The sequence below is a fragment of the Echinops telfairi genome, unplaced genomic scaffold (assembly GCF_000313985.2).
Source record: "Echinops telfairi isolate 266 unplaced genomic scaffold, ASM31398v2 ScPeMD7_2;HRSCAF=8, whole genome shotgun sequence".
Lineage (NCBI taxonomy): Eukaryota > Metazoa > Chordata > Mammalia > Afrosoricida > Tenrecidae > Echinops > Echinops telfairi.
Genome location: NW_022103898.1, coordinates 75,887,501 through 75,909,361, shown reverse-complemented (window position 1 = coordinate 75,909,361; position 21,861 = coordinate 75,887,501). Strand labels below are relative to the sequence as shown.

Below are 21,861 nucleotides of genomic sequence, written 5' to 3'. Positions count from 1 at the left end.
TCTTACTTCCCTTCAATCTGACCTTTGCCCCACCATCTCCTCACCCCCCGTAAAGAGCCTTAGGAGCCTGGGAAAACGTTGAGCTTCATATAATCTGAAGACTGGTAATAAATTAGTATCTTAATTAGTCACAGGTTTTGACTGCTAGGACGTCCACATCGATTTCCAGTTTGTCACTAACGTAAGCAGATTGCGACTTCCAAATCTTAAAATTCTGAGCACCATGGAGTGGAGAGTCCCACAGCGACTATCCGCTGTCAGGACAGCGCCACTTTGTCCTGGGCCGCGACCAGAGAAGAAGGGGGTGGTTTCCGTCACTGCCCGCTAGCTGCATTAAGGGTCGCCCAACCCGAAACGCCAACATCTCAACCCTCTCAGCAAAAACTGCCGCTCTAGTACTGCGTCGACGGCGTCTCCATCTCTATGATACCCGCTTCCGGGGTCCTAGTGTTGCATGATGGGACAAATAGTCCGCCTTTGGGGGGCGGCGCGAAGAGCATCGTTTAGAACTCCATATCCCAGCGTGCTTTGCGGCGGCCGCTCCGCGCAGAAGCGGGAGCTGGCTTCCGGTTGCGTCAGCGTGGGGCACTCGGCAAGATGAGGCTGTTTGTGAGCCCGGGGGCGCCGGGGAGCTTGCCCGTGCTGGTCGCGGCCAGCAGGGCCCGGGGCAGAGCAGAACTGTTCATCAGCACTGTCGACCCTGAAGGTACTCGGGCTGATGGTGGGCGATGGATGCGGAGGGCCCTGGACCTAGCACGCCTGGCCTTTGATTCCGCAGTTGGTCTCCCCATCACGTACCCTTGTCCACCTCCTCCCCCTTTACCTTTGGCCACCCCACCTTCTCCCTGCTCCCAGACACATCAGTCCCAAACCTCACAGCCGTCCAGTCGCGTGAGTCCCGCTCACAGCGGCCACGTGGAACGGCCTCGTAGGGTTTCAAGATTGTAACTTAAAAAAAAATCATTTCACTGGGGGCTCGTACAACTCTTATCTCCATCCATCCATCGTGTCAAGCACATCTGTCGTATGTAATCTTTTGCCCGACCTCAGCTGCGGAATTCGAATCCTTGATTTGTTTAGCAGCTGAGTGCTTTAAGTGCTGCGTCACCAGGGAATCAGTCATCCCCCTAATTACTCTTCGCTCTGGTGGCGCTATCGGTAAGCGTTGGACTGCTAACCGCAAGGTTGGCGATTCAAACCCCCACCCCCACCCCCGGTCTCCCCACCACCATTGAAACATGAGGCTGTCCGCCCCTGAAAAGATTTACAGCTTCTGAGACCCTATGTGTAGTCGCTGTAAGTCGGAATTGACTTCCACAGTGGGTTCTCCTCCAACTTTCATCTTCCGGTGACCCCCTGCTCCCCTTCCCAGCCTTTTCCCTTACCTGCCAGGACCTCCTTTCAAGCATTAGTCGGTAGCATGCCCAACCCACCCGGGCCCCCTTTTGCTGTTCTTAGGAACTTCCTCTCTGTCCCTAAACGGGTTACACACGCTTTCGGACTTACCTCTTCTCTTTTTGTCCGACAGCTCTGAAGAGCTTCTTTTTGTCAGCCCTGTAGTTTCGTTCTCCCACTCTTAGGTCATGTGTAAGATAGCCTCATTGTGCCCAGCTGGACCACTTCTTGGCTGCACCCCTGTCCCAGTGTCACCCCTCCTCCCTGCAGTCCCCATCTGTTGTTTCCAGCTGCCACCCTCAGCTGAACACCTGCTGGCTTTTCCAGCTCATTCTAAGCCCACCCCCTTTCACTGGTCCCATCCTGCAACCTCCCGGGTTGAGGCTGCCCATTCGGTTTACCGTGAACAATGTGAAATGATCCTAAGTCCACACAGCATTTACTCGCCCGCCTTTTCCCCCTCTCCTGTGTTAGAGCGTGTGGTCCCGTTCCTGACCAGGCCTCGGGTTCCTGTCTTGCAGCTGGATAGTGGCAACTACCTCTTCTCCACCAGTGCGATCTGCCGGTCAGTGTTTTTGTGGACTGACCTACCGGCTCAGGGAGGGGGCTGACTGTCCTGTGTGTGGCCTTCGTAGCAACAGCTGCATGACTGGGGGGTAAAAAGAGATGATCCTGATGTAAGCTGGCCAAACGGGTCCCTCCAATTGCAATTTTTGTGGCTCCTTGAGCAGATATTTCTTTCTGTTATCTGGCTGGGAACAAGATGACCTCACCGACCAGTGGCTGGAATGGGAAGCGGTGGAGCTGCAGGTGGGAATGAGTCACGGGGTGGGCGGTTGGGTGGCAGGCTTTCCAGGGCCCTCCTGACCTGTGTCCCCTACATTTTAGCCAGCTTTGTCTGCTGCCCTGCACTATTTAGTGGTTCAAGGGAAGAAGGGAGAAGATGTTCTTGGCCTCATGCGGAGAGCCTTGACTCACATTGACCACAGCTTGAGTCGACAGAGCTGTCCTTTTCTGACTGGGGTGAGTTGGACCTTGAAATCGGGCTTTGGGGGGCAGTGGGGAGTGGGGAAGGCTGTCTGACATAAAGGTTAAGAGGAGAGGCTGTATCCAGAGTGTTCAAATGCCAAAAAGTCCCCACTTGGTAACCCTGATAAATGCCTTAGCCTCTGTGGTCCTCGATGTTACTTCCCTTAGTGCCCGCCTCATTGGGTTGTGACCCAATTCTGTGAGACCAGGTCAAGTATCTAGCCCAGTGCTTGACACCTAGAGCTTGTTGCTTATTATTGTCTTTGGGAATATTTTGTCCTACCTGTGTACCTTTTCTTCCCCCAATCAAGGAGGCAGAATCGCTAGCTGACATTGTTTTATGGGGAGCGCTGTACCCCTTACTCCAAGACCCCGCCTACCTTCCTGGTGAGTACTGCGCATTATCTTGGCACTCCCGAGCCGGCCCAGGAGCTCCATGTTGGGAGTCACGGCGTGGCAGCAGGGTACTGAGTTCTCTCTGGGAGGCAGCTTGGTAGAGGAACTCGGAAAGGCAACTAGAGGAACTGGTGAAGAAGCACAGGGGGTTGATGCCTTCCTACCCATTCTGAGTACCCCCTGTACTCACTGACGTCCTTTTCTGCCCTGCCCACAGAGGAGCTGGGTGCCTTGCGCAGCTGGTTCCAGGCATTGAGCACCCAGGAACCTTGTCAGCGAGCTGCAGAGACTGTGCTGAAGCAGCAGGGTGCCCTGGCCCTCCGGCCCTACCTGCAGAAGCAGCCCCTGCCCAAGCCGCTTCAGGACGGTGCTGTCAGCAATGAGCCTGAGGTCTGGAACAGAGCAGCACGCTCCTCAGAGACAGAGCCTGACGCTGGAGGAGGGCGGGGCTTTGAGCATGGCCACTACCTACAGTCAGTTCCTTGAGAACAGGGGAGGGCTTCCACCACCTGATCAGGGATTCTGTCCATTCTTCATAGGAGGAGGAACTGGCTACCCTGTCTGAGGAGGAGATTGCTGCAGCTGTCACTGCGTGGGAGAAGGGCTTGGAAAGCTTGCCCCCACTGCGGCCCCAGGAAAAACCAGTGTGAGTGGACACAGGCTTGGTTTCTGATGTGGAAGCTACGGTGCTCAGTTAGGGGGAGAAAAGCCAATGAATGCAGACGTGAGTGAGATCACATTTCTGGGCGAGGCAGCTGTGGACATTCCAGGAAGTGGCTGCAGCAGCTAATTGGGGGGGATCAGTGACCTCTCACGGTGGAGGGGCATGGTAGGTGATGGAGCGGTGAGAATGGCTGAGAAGGGTCAGCAAGATGAAAGGAACCCTGGAGTGGTGACAGTGCTAAGCAGGTGAGGGTGGGTGCAGCCTGTGTGTGGCTGGGCTGGACTGGAGCCCCAAGAAGTACTGAGTGACTTCAGATAGCAAGTGCATGGCAGGACTAGGGAGGAGCGTAGTAGGGTATTGGGGTGGGCGGGGTAGAGAGGTGGCTGTGGAATTGATGCCTGCTGAAGTGGGTGAGGCCAGGAAGACATCCCAGACGTGGTATGAGGGGAGACCAACTGAAAGAAGCACAGAAGGAACTGTTAACACCTGTCAACCGAGCTGTGAGGGCTCCTGACAGTGGCTGGAGGGAATGCTCTCCCAGGGCCTAGGGCAGCACTGGGCAAGCACTCTTGGACTTTGGAGACCCAGGAGTAGCGTGTGTTGGCGACTTGGAAAGTCTGCCCCCACTTAGGCTCAGGCAGTCTGAGCCCAAAAGTGAGCTAATGAGAAATGTGGGATTATAAAGAGACTTCCCCAGCTTTGTTTCCCCCAAAGACTTGCCAAACATCAGAGGCTATTTGCCAGCATATGGTGGGAGGTCAGATGCTTAGAGACATCCTCCCTGAAGGTAGTCATTTGCCAGACTGCTCCCACCACAGGTAGGCCCTGCTCCCTGCTGTTAAGGACAATGGGCTACTCCCTAAAGGCTTGGGACCCTTAGTCTGATCCCTGTAGGTGGGGTTTATACCCTACTGATAATGGTTTCTATGGAGATCCAGAGAACAGGTCAAACCTCAGTGGCATAATAAGTTAGGCCGCCATCCTGAATTTAGGATCCGCCCATCTTGTCACATGTGTAGCCCCAATCCCTCCTCTTCCTATTGTGTGTATATCCCTAGATTGCCCTCTCATTGATGTATACCTATAGTACAACCCCTTCCTGTGACGTATGTCTTTACCTGTAATTAGGGGGCTTGTACTCCCCCCAAAGTATATAGGTCTGGGTTAGCAATAAAGAGCTCTCTTGGGCTCCCTCCTTGGCCTCTTGTCGGCTCTCCCTCCTCTCCTCCTCACTCCTCTGTTCCCTTTCCCCTTGTCCTCCTTCCCTTCCCCCTCTCTCCACGTGGGCCACCAGGCAGGGCTGAGGTGCGCATGCCACCATGAAAAGTGTCTGACTCCATTATTTCAATCTCTTGTATTTCTCATGCTCTCAATGACTTTATTATAATATATAAATATCAACCGTACAATTGAGCCTGTGATTAATTGTGGGGGGTTGGCCTTACCCCCACAGGGAAACAAAGCAGGTGCGACTGTGAGGTGGGAGACAGATCCATGTTGGAATGAGGTTCTTGGTAGCAGGAGATGAGGCTTGCTCGCTGTGGGCCAGTCTCTGCTTATGGACCTGTGGGGAATCGCTTGGGCCCCTGGGAAAGACTTCAGAATACTTCGGGACTGCACATGACCCTGTGGCTGGAGAACAGACCTGTGTTGGGTTGTCCGGGCGCTGTCTTGGCTCTGGCATCTTCCCCATTGCTCCTTTTCCCTTTGCCTCCCTGACCAGGTTGCCTGTGGCGGGAGAGAAGAACGTGCTCATCACCAGCGCCCTTCCTTACGTCAACAACGTCCCGCATCTGGGGAACATCATTGGTTGTGTGCTCAGTGCTGATGTCTTTGCCAGGTGGTACCCACTGCCAGGAGGTTGGGTGGGCCCTGAGGACACAGATCGTTGAGGGTCGGAGCTGGAAGGCTCCTGGGGACCAGGGGGCAGCTGGGATGGGCCCCCCCATTCCTGTTGACTACCAAATTCCTTCTCAGGTACTCACGCCTCCGCCAGTGGAACACGCTCTACCTGTGTGGGACAGATGAGTATGGGACAGCGACAGAGACCAAGGCGATGGAGGAGGGCCTAACCCCCCAAGAGATCTGTGACAAGTACCATGCCATCCATGCAAACATCTACCGCTGGTTCAACATCTCCTTTGATATTTTTGGTCGCACCACTACTCCACAGCAAACCAAGTAGGTGTCCTGTGGCGCGAGAGGCATCAGTGGGGGTGCTGGCTGGGACTGGGGCATTGAGAATAGCCTGGTAGGAGCAAGGGTGACCATCAAGGAACCTCCCTTAAACGTATCAGCTACCTTCAAATTGAATCCCATTCATGGCAACCCCATGTGTTTCAGAATAGCTGTGCACTCCATAGGGCTTTCTAATAGAGCTTTTACTGGCTGGTTTATCACAAGCTGTTAGCCTGACCTTTCTGCCAAAGTGCATCGGAGTGGTTGTGCACCATCAGCCTTTCGGTTGGCAGCTGCTTGCACCACCCAGGGGCTCCTCTCTTATACTTAGGATGTGAATGTGATCCTGATGCGAGTTCCAGACAAGTAGATCCTTTGTGTGTGGAAGCCAACCAGGAATTAGGCTTATGAGAGGCTTCTATCTCTACTGCCTACCTCTCTCCTCCCTGTCTGCCACAAGGTCTTAAAACATTCCCTCCCAAGCCTCCCGTTCATTTTTAATTAACACGAGGGGGCTTCAAAAAGTTTGCAGAAAAGTGTAATTAAAAGATAAAACATTTTATTGGGAGGGTAGAGGGCCGGTGGGTTGGAAAGGGGGAACCGATGACAAGGATCTACATGTGACCTCCTCCCTGGGGTGGGGGTGGGGATGACAGAAAAGTGGGTGAAGGGAGACATCGGACAGGGCAAGCTATGACAAAATAATAATTTATAAATTATTAAGGGTTCATGAGGGAGTGGGGAGCAGGGAGGGAGGGGGAAAAATGAGGACCTGATGCCAGGGGCTTAAGTGGAGAGCAAATGTTTTGAGAATGATGAAGGCAATGAATGTACAAATGTGCTTTACACAATTGATGTATGTATGGATTGTGATGAGTTGTATGAGCCCCTAATAAAATGATAAAAGTAAAACATTTAAAATATCATTTCCTTAACATAAGCTCTATCAAGGTTAAGACAGTCGTAAAGAGTGAAATCAGCCATTTAGTCCATCCCTGAAGAACTGAGGATCTTGGGAATTGAGCTATGTCAGTATCATCTCTTTCACACTAACTGCCTTTAAAAAGTTTTTAAGGTTAGGAAACAAAAAGAAGTCCGAAAGCGCCAGATCAGGGCTGTAAGGTGGCTGCTTTCTCATTGAAACTGTCAAAATTGGCCTCGCTTGAGTGAATGATTGGAATGTAGTGTCATGGCACAGGGCTCTGGTAAACACTCCCTGGGTGTTTCACAAGACTGAAGCTCTGGCTAACTTTCTCAAAATGCTCATAAGAAGCAGCTGGTACTCTTTGGCACTTCAGGAAGTCAAGCCAAGTGCCTTGAGCGTACCAAAAATGGTTTCCTTGACCTTCGCTCTAGACACTTTTACTTTGCCTGAACCCCTCCTACCTCTCGGTAGCCATTACATTCACCATGCTTCGTCTTCAACCGCTTCAGCTCCTGTGACCATGGTTCTAAGAAATGCTGCAAGATCTTGCTCTTCCTTGCTTTGAGAGTTCATTGAAGGCTCTGTTCTTGCTTGTAGCATAACATCAAGCATAGAGATCGGTCAGTTTTAATTTTTCAGTTAGAATTGTGTACATTGAACCAATTGAGATGTCTGTGGTGTTGGCTATTGTTTCTGCTGATGATCATTTGTCCTCTTTAATCCAGGCACTGCCAAGATTGCTTCCCGGCAAGTTGACTTGGCTGGTGGGCTGCTGTGGGCTTCATTGTCAGTAGCAGCTCGTCCCTTTGTCAACTACTGATTTCTTTGGGTATTATTCCCATAAACTGCATAAAGCATCAGTGATTTCATTATTCTTCCCTATGAATTTGCTATTTGTTTTTGCTTCAATTTCAACAGAGTTCATATTGCTCTGATAAAGGCTTTTTTCAAACTGTCACTCAAACTATATCTCTTCAGACATGTGATCACTAATATGAGCTTAATTTGGTATGAAAAAATGCTGAAATCCATGCATCATTTTTCTTTTTATTAATCACTTTATTGGGGACACTTACAGCACTTACAACAATCTATACACCAATTACATCAAACACATCTGTACATATGTTGCCATTATCATTTTCAAAGTGTTTTTCTCTGTGTGAGCCCTTGGTGTTAGCTCCTCTTTTTCCCTCCCTCTCCCACCATCCCACCTTCATGGATCCCTGATAAATCATAAATTGTTATTTTCATATCTTACACTGTCTGCTGTCTCTCTTCACCTACATTTCTGTTGATCATCCCTCTGGGGTGGGATGGGGCATAATTTTTCATAAAACTTATTTTCTATGAGCTTTTAGAATCCTCTTCATTCTAATTCTTTATAATACCTATCCTTATAACAACGCGACCTGGTGGGGAGTCAGCCAGCTGACACTACTCTGCTCTTCAGAAGCTGGTCTGATGGATTTTAAATGGGATGGCATGTTCAAGAACAGACAGTGCTACCCTTTTGGACATTTTGGTTAATGTTGAGTAGAAGGCAGGTAGAGTGGAGTTCCAGCAGAAACACATTCCCAAGTGTTGAGGGAAGAGATGGTTCAGGCAGTTGGGGAATGGGAGGAGGGCTTGGGCTCATCCAGGAATGTTCCCTGCAGACCTGAGGATAGCTTCTGTGTCAGGGCCCCCGGCCTGATTTCTGCAGAGCAGAGCACCGCCTAGATGAGTGGAGTCGTTGCGTGGAGCGCTTGGAGGCTGGGGCTTACCATTTCCTCTGAGCTGCCACTCAATGGCTCCCCACTCACCTCACCAGAATCACCCAGGACATCTTCCAGCGGCTGTGGGCTCGAGGTTTCGTGCTACAAGATACTGTGGAGCAACTGCGATGTGAACGCTGTGCCCGCTTTCTGGCTGACCGCTTTGTGGAGGGGGTCTGTCCTTTCTGTGGCTATGAGGAGGCCCGTGGTGACCAGTGTGACAAGTGTGGGAAGCTCATCAATGCCATTGAGCTCAAGGTGAGAGGAGAGCATCATGGGATCCTGGAAGGAAACAATTCCTACTCTCAAGGGACTCCCAGGCTTATCCCATTCAGGGTTGGTTTTCATTTTAGCATCTAAGACTTCACCAGTGGTCTTCTTTGCCCGTTGTACCAACGCATCCTTCAGTTCCTTTGACACATACTACTGTGCATGCTGGGTGTTCAGCCTCAGCTAGGAAATGGACAAGTAGAATTTCCAGTTCCCTACCCTTGCTCCTGCTCCAGACCACCTGATCTGCCTGTTTAGACTCTTCTCCTCCACAAATGCCCTTTCGTCTGGTAGTCATGATTAGCCACTTACTGATTGATTCAACAGCCCTACAATAGGCCAGTCACAGTTCTAGATGCTGGGCTATCACAATGAGTAGGGCAGGGATTTAGCTAGTGAGGGGAAGGGATGATCGCCATTAAAAAAATACAGAAGACTATAATTACAGACCCTCCGGCCATACGGAATGGTGTCTGTAGGAAGAGAGAGTTTAAGTTAGGTGACTATGGGATGGCCTCTGAGAACATATCATTTGACCGAGAGTTCAGCTGAAGAAAGAGCAGGAACCAGCCAGCTGCAGAGGGAGTGGGGTCCAGTGCACTATGCTGAAGGACCAGGAAATGCAAAGGCCCTGAGGCAGCAAAGAGCAGAAACGTTTGAATTGTGAAGAAGGCCAGTGGGTGGATTGCAGTGGGAGCCTGAGAGAGGATACTGGAGCCTTGCAAGCCATTGAAGGGAGTTCTGAATTTGTAGCTGAATGGCAGGCTGCTTTGTGGGGAATGGAGGGAGGAACGCCTGAGAAAAGGTGTGGACACCAGTTTGGAGGCTAGAGTAGTAGCATAGTTGATACACACACACACACACACCCTCCACATAATGCATGTTGCATGCATAGAACGCTAATGTGTGAGGAGGTTGTGCTGTTGGCAAAACAAACAAACCCCGATTCCTAGTGAGTGTGTGATTTGTATGGAGAAGGGGGTGTCCAGAAGTGGGGCAGTGGAGGCTCAGATGGGCTATTAGCAGTAGATATGGGGGCTGGGGCGTGGGGTAGGTTTGAGAGAGATTTTGGAGGTAAGATGATCGAGCAGGATGGACTGAAAGTTGGAAGAGATTAAATTCCAAACTTTGGACTTGGAGCAGCCAAGCCAATAATCATAGTGTTCACGAAACCAGGGAAGACGTGGAGAAGAACAAGCTTTTAGCCCAAGGGTAGAGCTGTGGTTAGGCTTTAAGTCTGAGGTGCTCAATCAACGTTCACAGTTTAGCAGGAGGTGGGAGGTGGTGGGCACATGGTGGACAAGAGAGGGGTCCGGAGAAGTGTTCTAAATTTTTCACCTTCAGAAACCAGATCAACACTCACTTGGAAACTTTTGATGAGCCCCACTTAACTGTCCTCCCTTAGCCTTACCTCTTTAGTGTGTCTCGTCCAGGGCCAGGATTCCTTGACCTTTGTCCTGTCAGGCCTGCGCTTATTCACCTGGTGCCCTCTCCCTAACCTGATGGTACTTTCCTCAACGGCAGACACTGGCCGCCTCCTTCCCTCACACAGCCAGTGCAGGGAAGGTCTGAACCGAGCTCAGGCTGAGAATGCCTTTGAGTCTTCAGAGTAGGAGGCTAGAGATGTGGAACTGAGGAGCACATGCTGTTAGTGCAGACTTGTGCCTGCAAGTTCACTGCCGGGAAGGCTCCAGCACTGAGGACGGCTGTGTGTGGGCATGAAGTTAAGGACAGGGCAAACCAGGGGGCTCATCCCTTTATCTACCCCCTTCCCGGTAAGCTTCCGGGGGGGAAGGGGGAGCACAGCCCTGGTCCTGATGGGTCCACCCTGTCTCTTGCTTCTGCCTTCACAGAAGCCTCAGTGTAAAGTTTGTCGATCGTGTCCTGTGGTGAGAACCTCCCAACACCTGTTCCTGGACTTGCCTAAGGTAAGTAGACCTTTCCTTGGCCTCTCCTGGGCAGCCCCTTCAGCGCCCTCTGCCCAGCCAGGCGCAAATATAAACTGTAAGTACCAGCTGTCAGAGAACGAGGCAGTTGATGAGGAGTCAGTGCTTCAGAAGGTGGCTGGAAATGCAATTACTTCTAATTCTCTTTTTCCACAAACTTTGGGAAGTTTCCTCATCTTAACCAGTGTAGGTTTGTGAGTGCATTCAGCTGCTAATCTCAGCCGTTTTGTGGATGGGAGGCCTAGTGGAAGGCTTTTGTAATGTTCCCCTCAGAAAATCCCCAAAGCAAGCTCATTGCTGTCAAATCGATGCCCATTCTTAGGCGCCCCAGAGGGCCAAGTAGAATTGCACTGGGCGTGGCTGGGGCTTGGCTCTACAAAGTCAACTTGTCCACGTACTTCTTCTGGGGTTGCACTGTGGAGTGACTGGGACTTTTATCTACAAAGGTAGACTTGCCCATAGTTCTTCTGGGGTGCTGCTGATGGGCTCAAACCGCTGACCTTCGGCTTAGCAGCTGAGTGCTTCACCACTGTGCACCCAGGCCCCTTCCATCAACCCTGTCACGGCGTCGCATGAGTCAGAACTGAGTCTGATAATCCAGCTGAACCTACTCCAGTCAATTTGGTTGGGTTATTAACCTGGATGTTGTTTTATTTGTATGAGGATTTCACTGTATCACGTGCTACTGTTTTACATGTTGCTTCATGTCCCTAGTAATGAGCACCGAGGTTTTTCCCCATGTTACTATATATATATATATGTCTGTCTCCTTCTGTCGGATCACTTTATGAACATTTCGTTGTCTTGACCTAGCCTATTGCTTTCCTCTTCCTGACCATGAGTTTCTATCATCTTCTTGCACTGACAAATAGTGCACTCTACATTGCTACACTATTGTCTGTTCCTGTTGAATGCTTTTATGAATACTTTAAAATTGTTGAGTCAAAGTGCATGAATTTAAAGTTTTTAATGCTACATATATTGCCAAACTATACTGCATTAAAGTCGAACCTACTTACCCTGTGCAAAGCATGTGTGGGACTGAGTCGCCCTCTCTGCCCACCCAGCTAGAAAGCCGACTGGAGAAGTGGTTGGGGAAGGTGCTGCCTGGCAGCGACTGGACCCCCAACGCCCGGTTCATCATTCGGTCCTGGCTTCGGGATGGCCTCAAGCCACGCTGCATAACACGGGACCTCAAATGGGGAACCCCTGTCCCCTTAAAAGGATTCGAGGATAAGGTAAAACGCTTCTAACCTTTACTTAGAGCCCAGAGGATTCAACGTTGGGGTTTAGACCCTGGGCTAGCAGAATAAACTGTTGTTGCCTATGACTTCGGTCACTCTGAGACGGTGGTTGGTGAGTTCTTCCTGTGCTCTGTCATCCTGCCATCTTGTCCTGGACATCCAGGTGTTCTACGTCTGGTTTGATGCCACTATTGGCTACCTGTCCATCACAGCCAACTACACAGACCAGTGGGAAAGATGGTGGAAGAACCCAGAGCAGGTGAGCGGTTCTTGGGCAGCGGGAGGGGCGTGCTGGGGGATGAGGGCTGGCTGTTTGGTCTGTTTTGAGTCTTTGAAGGAGGTCACAGGAGATCTTTCTCCCTGTGCATCTATTCCTGTAGGTGGACCTGTATCAGTTCATGGCCAAAGATAATGTTCCCTTCCACGGCTTAGTCTTTCCTTGCTCAGCTCTAGGAACTGATGAGAACTACACCTTGGTCAGCCACCTAATTGCGACAGGTGATGGTGGGAGAGTGGTGATGGAGATGCTCCTGAGGGATGAGCTCTGGGGGGGTTTGGAAGGAGAGGTGCTAGCCCTTCAAATGGGAGCTGAGATAAAACAGGAAATAAGAGGCTGAGAACCCAATCCGGTAAAAAGGGGGAATAGGAACCTGAAGAAAGCAAAAGATTTAAAGCTAAAATTTGATGATTTAACAGGTACAGTGAGGGGGAGAGGGTAGAATGGAGGGGACGTGAGCACAGGCCAGCTCCTCAAGGAGAAGTGGCCCCCTAGTTGGCTGAGGAAGAAGAAAGGAGCTGGTGGGTCCGGAAGGGAAGGCTGGGGCTTGAGCAGGTGATTCTCCTCCTCCTCGATCCAGAGTACCTGAACTACGAGGATGGGAAATTCTCCAAGAGCCGGGGTGTGGGCGTGTTTGGAGACATGGCCCAGGACACAGGAATCCCTGCCGACATTTGGCGCTTCTACCTGCTTTACATACGGCCCGAAGGCCAGGACAGTGCTTTCTCCTGGACAGACATGCTACTCAAGAATAATTCTGAGCTGCTTAACAACCTGGGCAACTTCATCAACAGGTACAAAGAACTCGGCCAGAGGGTCAGAATCTGCAGAGGTTCTCTTCAGCTCCTGGGGGCGGGGCGCAGGGAGAGCTCCGTGTGCAGGCGGGCTAGGGAAGGCATTGTGGAAGATTGCGTTCTGTCCACTAGAACGTCCATGGCATGCACGGACGATGTGATTGAGCCCCGTGCTGTGCCGTCTCCTAGCAACAAAGTCCACCTGTAGACTGCTGACAAGCTAGGGTGACCAAAAAAAACCCCAAAAAACCAAACCTCATTGCCAACACATCGCATCTGACTCCAACTCAGAGGTAACCCTATAGGACAGGGTAGAACTGCCCCTGTGGGATCCTGAGACAACTCTTTCCCAGAGTAGCAAGCCTCGTGTTTCTCCTGGGGAACAGCTGGTGGTTTCGAACTGCTGGCCTTGCGATGAGCAGCCCAGCTCATAAGCCACGGTACCATCAGGGCTCCTTCAGTGAAGCTGCAGGAGGATTATTGTGATGTAGGGGCAGGCGGGTTCTGCCGCCCTCCGGCTCAGCCACTCTGAATAAATAGCTTCTGTAGTTCACGAGTTTTGGTCCTTCCCTTTGTGTCTCAGGCCTTTAGTGGAGCCCACCAGCCACCCTTTCAGCCGTGGCCAGTAACCACAGACTGCACTGGAAGTTTCATTTGATAGAATGCATGCTCAATGTATTCATCTCGATCGTCTGAGCACTGACTGAACAATACAACGGACAGTTTCTTTAAGTAAAAAGGATAGCTCTGTGCGAGATGTCTGCTTATGTATGGAGTCATTTTCTTTGGGGACCGAGGAGTGACTCTCAGCCTCCAGCGAGTGGGGAGCCTGGAGGAGTGAGTCCTTCAGGCAGGAATCTGGAGACGGTGCAGAATGGTGGAAACTAAGACATGAATTTTGCTTCTGTTCTTCCTGACCACCAAGAGCTGGCATGTTTGTGTCGAAGTTTTTTGGGGGCGCTGTGCCAGAGATGGTGCTTACCTCAGATGATCGGCGCCTGGTGGCCCACATCACTCTGGAGGTCCGGCACTATCACCAGCTTCTGGAGAAGGCGAGGTAAATAACCTGGACTAGTCCTGTGCCCCACATCCCTGGTCTGCTGGCAAATAGAGTCTCACACACCTGGGCCTGCCCTCTCCCTTCCCAGGATTCGGGATGCCTTACGCAGCATCCTCACCATATCTCGCCATGGCAACCAGTACATTCAGGTGAATGAGCCCTGGAAGCGGATCAAAGGCAACGAGGCTGACCGGTAGGTAATGGGCAGGGCTGGTAAGGGCCCCATATCTGTGTCCTGGAAGTTCTGATGAGCTGCTCTCCTTCCTCCCAGGCAACGGGCAGGCACAGTGACAGGCTTGGCAGTAAACATAGCTGCCTTGCTGTCCATCATGATCCAGCCGTACATGCCGACGGTCAGCGCCACCATCCAGTCCCAACTGCAGCTCCCACCTCCAGCTTGCAGCTTTCTGCCCCCAGCCTTCCTTTGCATCTTGCGGGCAGGACACCAGATTGGCACTGTAGGTCCCTACGAGTTGGAAGGGCCACCATCTCCTAAAATGCCGAGCTTTGCCATCCAGCCTTTGGAGTGGGGTCTGAGAGCTGACAGTCTCCCCAACTTGGGGCTCTGACCCTCTTCTTGGAACCTCTCCACTCCCCACTCTGCCTGTGCCTGGGCATACTTTGGAATTGGTTCAGAAGTCCCGTTCTCTTTGCTTAGCAGCCTGGAACCCAGTACCGGGCACAAACAAGTGGGGAGTAGATGTTTGGAAAGCATCTCTGCCCACCCGTGTCCCCAGAGCCATACAGAAGCTGTTTGAAGGATCACTGTGGTCACGTGGCCTCTATGATGCTAACTGGCAAGGAGAACCCAGGGTAGCTCCTTCCTGTGCCAGGGGATGATGTGGAAATCAGGATAGCCCTACAACTTCTGGGAAGCCTTACCATCATACTCTGGATTTTCATCCCATGGCAGTGCTGTTTCCACGTCTCCTGCAACCTACAAGCATTCGCTTAGTACTTTCTTCTGACTCTGTTGGTTCTTGAAATGTTGGCCATTGGGTTTGGAGAGGGCCTTTCTCTAGCTTTGTAGGGTTGATACCTAATGGGTGAGTGACTTGGGATTCTTCTCCCCCTCCCACAGATAAGCCCCTTGTTCCAAAAACTGGAAAACGACCAGATTGAAAGTTTGAAGCAGCGCTTTGGAGGGGGCCAGGTGAGAATACGAAGGACCGAGCCAGCTCTCGGCCAGCACCATCTCCTTAGTGGCTAAGTAGCCCTCCCTCATCACTCCCTCCATCTTTGGCCTCACTGCTGTTTCCTCACCTAATAGCATCTCTTTCTTGTCTTAGCTAGAGGAGTCTTTGGAGCTCAAGGTAATCGCTCTCTGAGCTGTGGTAGGAAAAGGGGGGAATGTTTGAGGTCGGGGTCCTTACCACTCTTGCTCTTCTTTAGGCAAAAGCCACCCCAAAGCCAGCAGTTGTAGAGACTGTTCCAACAGCCGGGCCACAGCAGCTACAGGTGCTGGTGGATGAAGTGACAAAGCAGGTAGGAAGCTGAAGCCCTGGAGGGACTGGGGAGCCAGGAATAGACGACCGGGCCTGCCCTTTCCTAGCCTGACCTCATTGTTGATTCTCCACCCAATTCCTTAAGGGCAACATTGTGCGAGAACTGAAAGCGCAAAAGGCCGACAAGAACCAGGTGGCTGCAGAGGTAGCTAAACTTTTGGAGCTAAAAAAGCAGTTGGCTCTAGCGGAGGGGAAACCCCTTGATCCCCCAAAAGGCAAGAAGAAAAAGTGAGAGAACATGGTTCACTTTAATGGATCTGGAGAGTAATAAATAAATGTACAATCTCTATTTACAAAGCTGAGACCCCTTCTTTTTGTCTACCCAAACCCTTCCCTGGATTGAGTACGAGGTGTTCGGGTCACGTTGGCACGAGTGAGAAGTGGTCAGTAGCCACTGTGGGGAAGTGATGGTCCCAGATGTTCATGTTTGTTGTAGGTTAACCATCCGGTCAATCAGAGCTCGGCGAGTTGCCTCTACTTCCCTGGTCAGGCGCTCAATTTCCTGCTTGAGCCGTTCATTCTCTTCAGCAAGCTGAGCCACTTTCTTCTCGTTCTCTTGTTCTTTCTCCTTTGTGCGGTGCTTCCCAGCCCGAGCTGGGAACTGGCCACTCTGCTTCCGTTTCCTGGGTCTTTTGGGGTCTTCATCTTCCTCTTCCTGAGCCAGGGAGCTCTGGCTGGACTCTGGAGACTGAGGGCTCTGGGAGGTGCTTGTGACCTCTGTTGGTCCCGGCTCTTCAGTCAGCCAAGCCAGAGAGGCAGGGTCAAGAGTGGTGAAGGTTTTGGATGCTTCCTTCAAGGGAATCGGGAAAGGTAAAGTTGCTGTTAGTTGAGAAGGGGAAGGGTTAATGTCTCCTCGCTAGCTTTAGGCCTAGCCTCCTTACCTCCTCGTTTCCAGGAGGTGAGACATAGGTCCCCCCATTTTCATCTGAGGACAGGACCTCCTGCAGGTCCTCATACCAGGCCTCCAGCTCCCAGCTGGGCAGTGTCCCAAAGGGGAAAGGCATCGACTCAGCTTCCATCTCTGCAGCTGGAGCAGGATCTGGAAAAGTACATTGTTCAGCGTGGCAGTAGGTGGACCAATACCTGCCGAGCAGTTTACAAACTATGGTCTCCTGTGTTTTGTATGTAAAATTTTATTGGGACATGGCCAATGGCCACTTATTAACACTATTCCTGCAGAGTCATGACCGAAGCTACATGGTGCACTAAAATACTATCTTGACCCTTTAAAACATGCCCCCCACCCCCCACCCCGGGTCTGTACTAGTATTCCTTTGTTTTGACCCAGCATGTGAAGATACAGCATACCTGGACATAATTTTTTAGGGGATCCAAAGAGCTCTCTACTTCCCTGGGACACCCCAGTGGAGTTGTTGCCAGGAGCAGTTACTAGGCTGTTTGAGCTCCTTCTGTGTGGTCACTGTGCTTGGGCAGACAGCCCTCAGGGCCAATCTAATCTTGGTAAGAACTGAGGCTTGGTAAGACAAACCCACTGACCTGGTGGGAGCTGACTGCTCACTGACTGCCCAGCTTCCACCTGGGGTGTGATCTACGAGTCTAATGATTTTGTCAACCTTGGAGGTTGACATGGCCTGACAACAAAAGGTTGCTCGGAATCCAACCCTTCCCCTGCCACCTTTTCTACCCACAACTTCTCAGCAAAGAAAGACTAAATAGCATTCCCAGGGAAAGTTGGTTCAGGTTACCTGCTTTCAGGTGTGGTGATGTATGAAGATACACTTCCTCCTGGAACACTGGGGAAACAAGGAGAAGGGTTAGCCAGCACTAGGTGGAGAGCTGGCTGTTTTCATTTTCTTCTGCTTCCTGTTTGTCCCGCCTCCCTCCTGGTCGTAAAGGCATGGGAGTGGATCTGGAGAGCACATGGTTCCTACAGTCATTTCCAAGGACAAAGGGAATCCCGACTTTTTATTTTTAGGGGCTGACATTTGTAGACATGATTACCTAATAGCAAAGTTCTGGCCAACCCCGCTTTCTCCACATTCAAGGAGGCCTAAATCTTGCCGGGGTAAAGACTAAGACTAGACCATAGGGAAGGGACCGAATCAAGGGACAGTTCCATAACGCCATCCTCACACTGACATCCTCCAAATGTACACTTCTAGTCTGGGCCTCTTCTGGAATTTCCCACTTAGCCAACCGCCTGCTTTGCCATCTCATCTGCTTCTGGGCGTCTCCTGGGCCTATCAAACTTAGTATGTTCATAGCCAGATTCCTGACCTTCCAAGGTCTTCATCTCAATAAATGAGAATCCCTGCTGCTTAAGCCAAAAAATTTGCTATCATTATTGATTCCTCTATTATAACCCCCCAAACCATCAGCAAAAAATTCTTAAACCTCTTAAGAAAATTTAGAATCTGAACACTTCTCATTTCCACTGTTTGCAGTTTAGGTCGGGTTACCATCACCTTTCCCCTTTCCCAATTTCAGTTCTTGGCATCTCTTCCCCGCCTATTTAATACAGCAGCCAGAGTGAGCCTTTGGAAACCTAAACCCAGGCCTGTCAAACCCATCAAGGGCTTCCCATTTCATCCAGCCATTGGCTTTAAAATGGTTTATAGGCCCCACCTCCATCTGCTGCTCTTTTGCCCCTCCTTTCCCACCACACCCCTTCTATCCCTTACTTCCACTCTCATCCAACCACTGGCCTTCCCCACTAAAAACCACCTGTGCCTCCAGCCTACCTGACCTTTTAGGACAGCACTACCTCCCAGGTACTACATAGCACCCTGCCTCCTTGCTCATCCCTTACGGAATCGGAGGTATTCAGGGTCACATTGGCACCAATGAGTTGGAGGTCAATACCCATTTTTGGGAAAAGTCACCTTAGTGAATCCCTGACAACTGTGAAACAGCCCTGCTTTAAGCATTCTCCCTAATTAGGTATGTGTCTCCCATTAAAATGTGAGCTGAGAGCAGGCATTTTGTACTGAGGTGGCCCAGGGCCCCAAACTGCCTGACACAGTGTAGGTTTAGTATTTATTAAGAGTGAATGAATAACTCCCGGAGATACTTTTTAACCAAGCCAATGCCCACAATTCACCTTTTTGGGAAGCGGAAGAGTGCCACATGGAACAGGGGAGCCCTACATAAAACATGTGAGTCTGAGACCAAGAAGGCAACAATTATTAAAAAAGCAGTGGTAAGGGGGTGGGGCGGGGAGGGCCAAGTACACTTGAGTAATGAAGAGGGAAGAAAGGAACATAAAGATAATGTTGCCACATTGTAATAAATGTAACTAGTGTTACAATATACATGGATATTGTCAAGGGGGAGAGGGCTTGTTACATTGTAGGACTGCACTCACATAGCATGTGCTGACTGGCAAGCCAGTTCTGTGAACCAGCATTAACCAGATCAAAATGAAGTGAAATCCCCTCTGAGCTCTATCATAAATCAGCTGCCATCCAGTTGGTTCCGGCTCATGGCGACCCTATAAGGTTAGACTTTCAATAGTCCATCTTTCAGAAGTAGGTCACCAGGTCTTTGGAGTCACCTCTAGGTGCACTGGAACCTGCAGTCCTTCAGTTAGCAGAGGCACAAGGTAAGAGTTTGCACCACCCAGGGATCCATGGCTCTTAGAGGGGAGAGGAGGCAGCCTGAACCCAGAGGAAGAGCCACAGTTTGCCTGTCCCTGAGGACTGGAGATGCAATATCGCCCTGAATATTTCTCTGCAGGGCTGTCTTCCCCGGGGAACCCTCTGCCTTCCAGTGCGTGGGGCATGGCTTTCATCAGCAGTACAGCCCAAGGCCAGAGGGCTGCACTGCCAAACAGGGGGCCCAGCCTGATGCAACCATTACAGATGAAGTGGTTGGGAGACACAAAGAGAGGGACAAGCAACGGTCAATCCCGGGGGAAGGGCAATACACTGGGGAGACCCCCAAATGGCTTCCCACACTCAAGAGATCCAGGCTGCTGGCTCTCCAATACAGGACGTCCAAAGTCCTCTGCAGGGAAGGGAAAACCTACATCCTCTCCCTTACTGTCCGCAGTCCTCTGCCCGACACTTTCTTAACGTGGAGGGTCCCTGAGTTTCAGGCACCTACACAGCTTAAGCTGGCCCCAAGACGGGGCTGGGCCGGGAATGAGGGTGGGGTAATTAAGGCCGCTGGTGAGGGAGCAGAGGCAGGAGCCAAGGTCAACTAGCCTTCTAAGTGCTGGGGGCGGGGGGGGGGGCGGTCTAGCTGCCCCGCCTCCCACGGAAAGGCCTAAGCTGGAGGCCTGGGGTCAGCAACCGATGACAATGTGTCTCTCCCACGGGCAATCAGTGGCCTGCCTTCGCACGCAACAGGGCTGTTCTGGACAGGAGTGGGGTGATAGCGTTCAGAGAGGTGCGGGATAGTGCCCTCCCGAACCAGGAATTCAAAAGATCACTAACTTCGTGTGGCGGGGATGGGGCCACATCCTGAAGGACGGATGCCCCACCGTCAGAGGTCAGCCTCCGAGGAAGGCATCGGGTGGGAAGGCAGTACTCACCTTTCTCCTCAGATTTCGGATCTGATTTTGACTCTGCAGCTGCCACCCGCTCATCTTCAACATGATCTGCTCTAACTCTCAGACTCAAACCTCTAACCTACGCAAAGCAAAGAGCAGGGATCTTTTAATACGGCCTTGCCCTCCTCTTGGGGGCGGAATTTAAAAAACTTACCAATCAGAGAACGGCACGCTGGCACTGGCCCCGCCTCGCCTCCTACCTCCGCCACTCAGGAGACAATCGTGGCACCTCCCTCTGCGTTCCCTCCCACTTGGGGGTCGACGTAGTGTCGGACCCGGAAGTGACTTCGGGTCACGCGGCTTCGCGGAGGCGGTGGGTGAGTCATGCGCGCGCGCGGAGGGGAGTCTTGGAGGTGGGGAGGCTGAGGGGATGATGCAATGTTTGGCAACCGGTGTCCGTGCGCGCACGCGCGGGGGACGAGGGTGGTGGGAGGTGCAGGGGGCCGGGGGCGGAGAGGGGAGGGAGAGGAGAGGAGCGGAGGGAGGGCGGGGCGCCGGCTCCGGGCATCCAACGGCCCCAACGGCTATCAACCGTGGCTGCCCTTACACTGCAGTAGCCCGTTCTGCGGGTGTGAGCCTCACTGCCGCTTGTCTTTCTCAAGGGCGGTTACAGCCCTCGTTTGATGTCAAGCATCTTTCTTGCTTCTCTGCCATCACATTAGGTTTTTTGAACCATCCCCCTTTGAAAGTCTCCATCCACTTGCTAGGATTGTCTTTTGGAAGGACCCCCAACTCTCCCCGAAGAAAGGGGCCCTTATACTAGAATCTTTTTGGTGGTCATCTTCAGCTTCTCTCAAGAGACCACCCTTGACTATCTTTGTAACGTTTCTGTTGAGCCCTCAACATGCCAGAATTCCTATTTTCTGCCCTGTGGACACGATTCCCAACGGTTTCTCCACTTATCTACCACCACCCCCGCACGCCACAGCTCTCTTGTGTTCTTCACAAGACTGAGATCCGCCCTTTTCACAGTGCCAGGCAGCAAGTCCTGTGACCCCCCACCCCACTGCTGTGAGGAGCGAGCGAGACACAAGCTCCTGCTTCCAAGGTGTCGGGGGTTGTGACCTCCAGTAGAGTTGGGGACATGTGGGTGCAGTTGAGCGCATGACTGCCCTGACGTGGGATGTCGAGAACCTCAGCTGTCTGTCCTTCACTTGTCCAGAGATCCTGACCCTTAACTGGCCACTGAATCTTAACGTGCATGACTGTTCTTGTTTGTAAATTAAAGATAATGAATTGTGAAGATAAAACGAGAGTACTGTGAACTTGGGGGCGGCTTGAACAAAAAGCACCGTACAAAATGCAAGATATTTTTCTTGTGCCTTTAAGTGGAAAACAGAGGCCATGTGGTGGCTTGTTAGATTTCCAGTCATACCCTCATGGGGGCAGCTAGAGTTTGTCTAATTAGAAACTGTCACAAGGCCGGCTGTGACTAGATGGCCGGGCTAGGTGGTGGTTGCAATGACAGGTTCTTGGCCAGACTGCTCCATCTCTCCGTTTCCCCTCCTGTAAATGGGGTCGGCATGGGTTGGACCAGATGGTTTCTCCTGGCCTGGTTGTCAGTTGACAGACAGAGGTCATGTGACTTCACAGGCTGAGGTCGTGTTGTGACATGTTGACCTGGGGAGGTGGGTCAAGTCCCAGCACCCTGCCCGCGAAGCCTGTGGGGCGGGGCAGGGCAAGTTGCGACTTTCATCCTTGGGGGCTGGCCCCTCCCGGACCTGGCATTCCAGGCTCCCCTGCACACTGTCTCTGGAAGGGGCCCCTCCCCGGCGCGGGCGGGGATTGGCCCACCGGTGGCCTGTGCAGAGACGCAGATCCTTCCGCGGAGCACGGGGGAGGGGGGGCCGCGTGGGGTGTTTGTTCTCTTGGGGATTAATGGGGGGTTGTGGGGGAGGGGTGGCGCGC

General features: G+C 51.8%; 2 protein-coding genes across 3 annotated transcripts; one reads left to right on the top strand and one right to left on the bottom strand.

Moving 5' to 3' along the window:
• The first annotated feature begins 582 nt into the window (after positions 1-582).
• On the top strand, positions 583-15,737 carry MARS1 (methionyl-tRNA synthetase 1). 2 transcript variants are annotated; one of them, XM_045289384.1, is made up of 22 exons: positions 598-706; positions 1,870-1,960; positions 2,127-2,205; positions 2,284-2,418; positions 2,736-2,811; positions 3,038-3,210; positions 3,360-3,466; positions 5,208-5,324; positions 5,462-5,665; positions 8,401-8,602; positions 10,468-10,542; positions 11,628-11,798; positions 11,968-12,063; positions 12,185-12,302; positions 12,662-12,875; positions 13,801-13,932; positions 14,024-14,128; positions 14,207-14,393; positions 15,017-15,088; positions 15,225-15,248; positions 15,328-15,420; positions 15,526-15,737. In XM_045289384.1, exons 1-22 carry the CDS (start codon positions 598-600, stop codon positions 15,670-15,672), a joined length of 2,727 nt encoding a protein of 908 aa, XP_045145319.1. In that variant the 3' UTR covers positions 15,673-15,737. The 2 variants fall into 2 exon arrangements, with proteins under 2 accessions (XP_004700579.1, XP_045145319.1); XM_004700522.3 differs by lacking the exon at positions 15,225-15,248 and having other exon boundaries at positions 583-706.
• DDIT3 (DNA damage inducible transcript 3) lies at positions 15,670-20,022 on the bottom strand. Its single transcript, XM_004700521.2, has 4 exons — positions 19,936-20,022; positions 17,147-17,194; positions 16,322-16,479; positions 15,670-16,230 (listed from the first exon to the last, which is right to left on the bottom strand). Exons 3-4 carry the CDS (start codon positions 16,457-16,459, stop codon positions 15,862-15,864), a joined length of 507 nt encoding a protein of 168 aa, XP_004700578.1. The 5' UTR covers positions 16,460-16,479; positions 17,147-17,194; positions 19,936-20,022; the 3' UTR covers positions 15,670-15,861.
• Positions 20,023-21,861: the final 1,839 nt, after the last annotated feature.

Bases quoted from the DNA above. Each gene is read 5' to 3' on its own strand.
- MARS1 (XM_045289384.1), top strand. From the start codon at position 598: ATGAGGCTGTTTGTGAGCCCGGGGGCGCCGGGGAGCTTGCCCGTGCTG. The intron at 3,467-5,207 runs GTGAGTGGACAC...CTCCCTGACCAG, and splicing joins CGGCCCCAGGAAAAACCAGT to GTTGCCTGTGGCGGGAGAGA. The intron at 15,249-15,327 runs GTAATCGCTCTC...GCTCTTCTTTAG, and splicing joins AGGAGTCTTTGGAGCTCAAG to GCAAAAGCCACCCCAAAGCC.
- DDIT3 (XM_004700521.2), bottom strand. From the start codon at position 16,459: ATGGAAGCTGAGTCGATGCCTTTCCCCTTTGGGACACTGCCCAGCTGG. The intron at 16,231-16,321 runs GTAAGGAGGCTA...ATTCCCTTGAAG, and splicing joins CACCTCCTGGAAACGAGGAG to GAAGCATCCAAAACCTTCAC.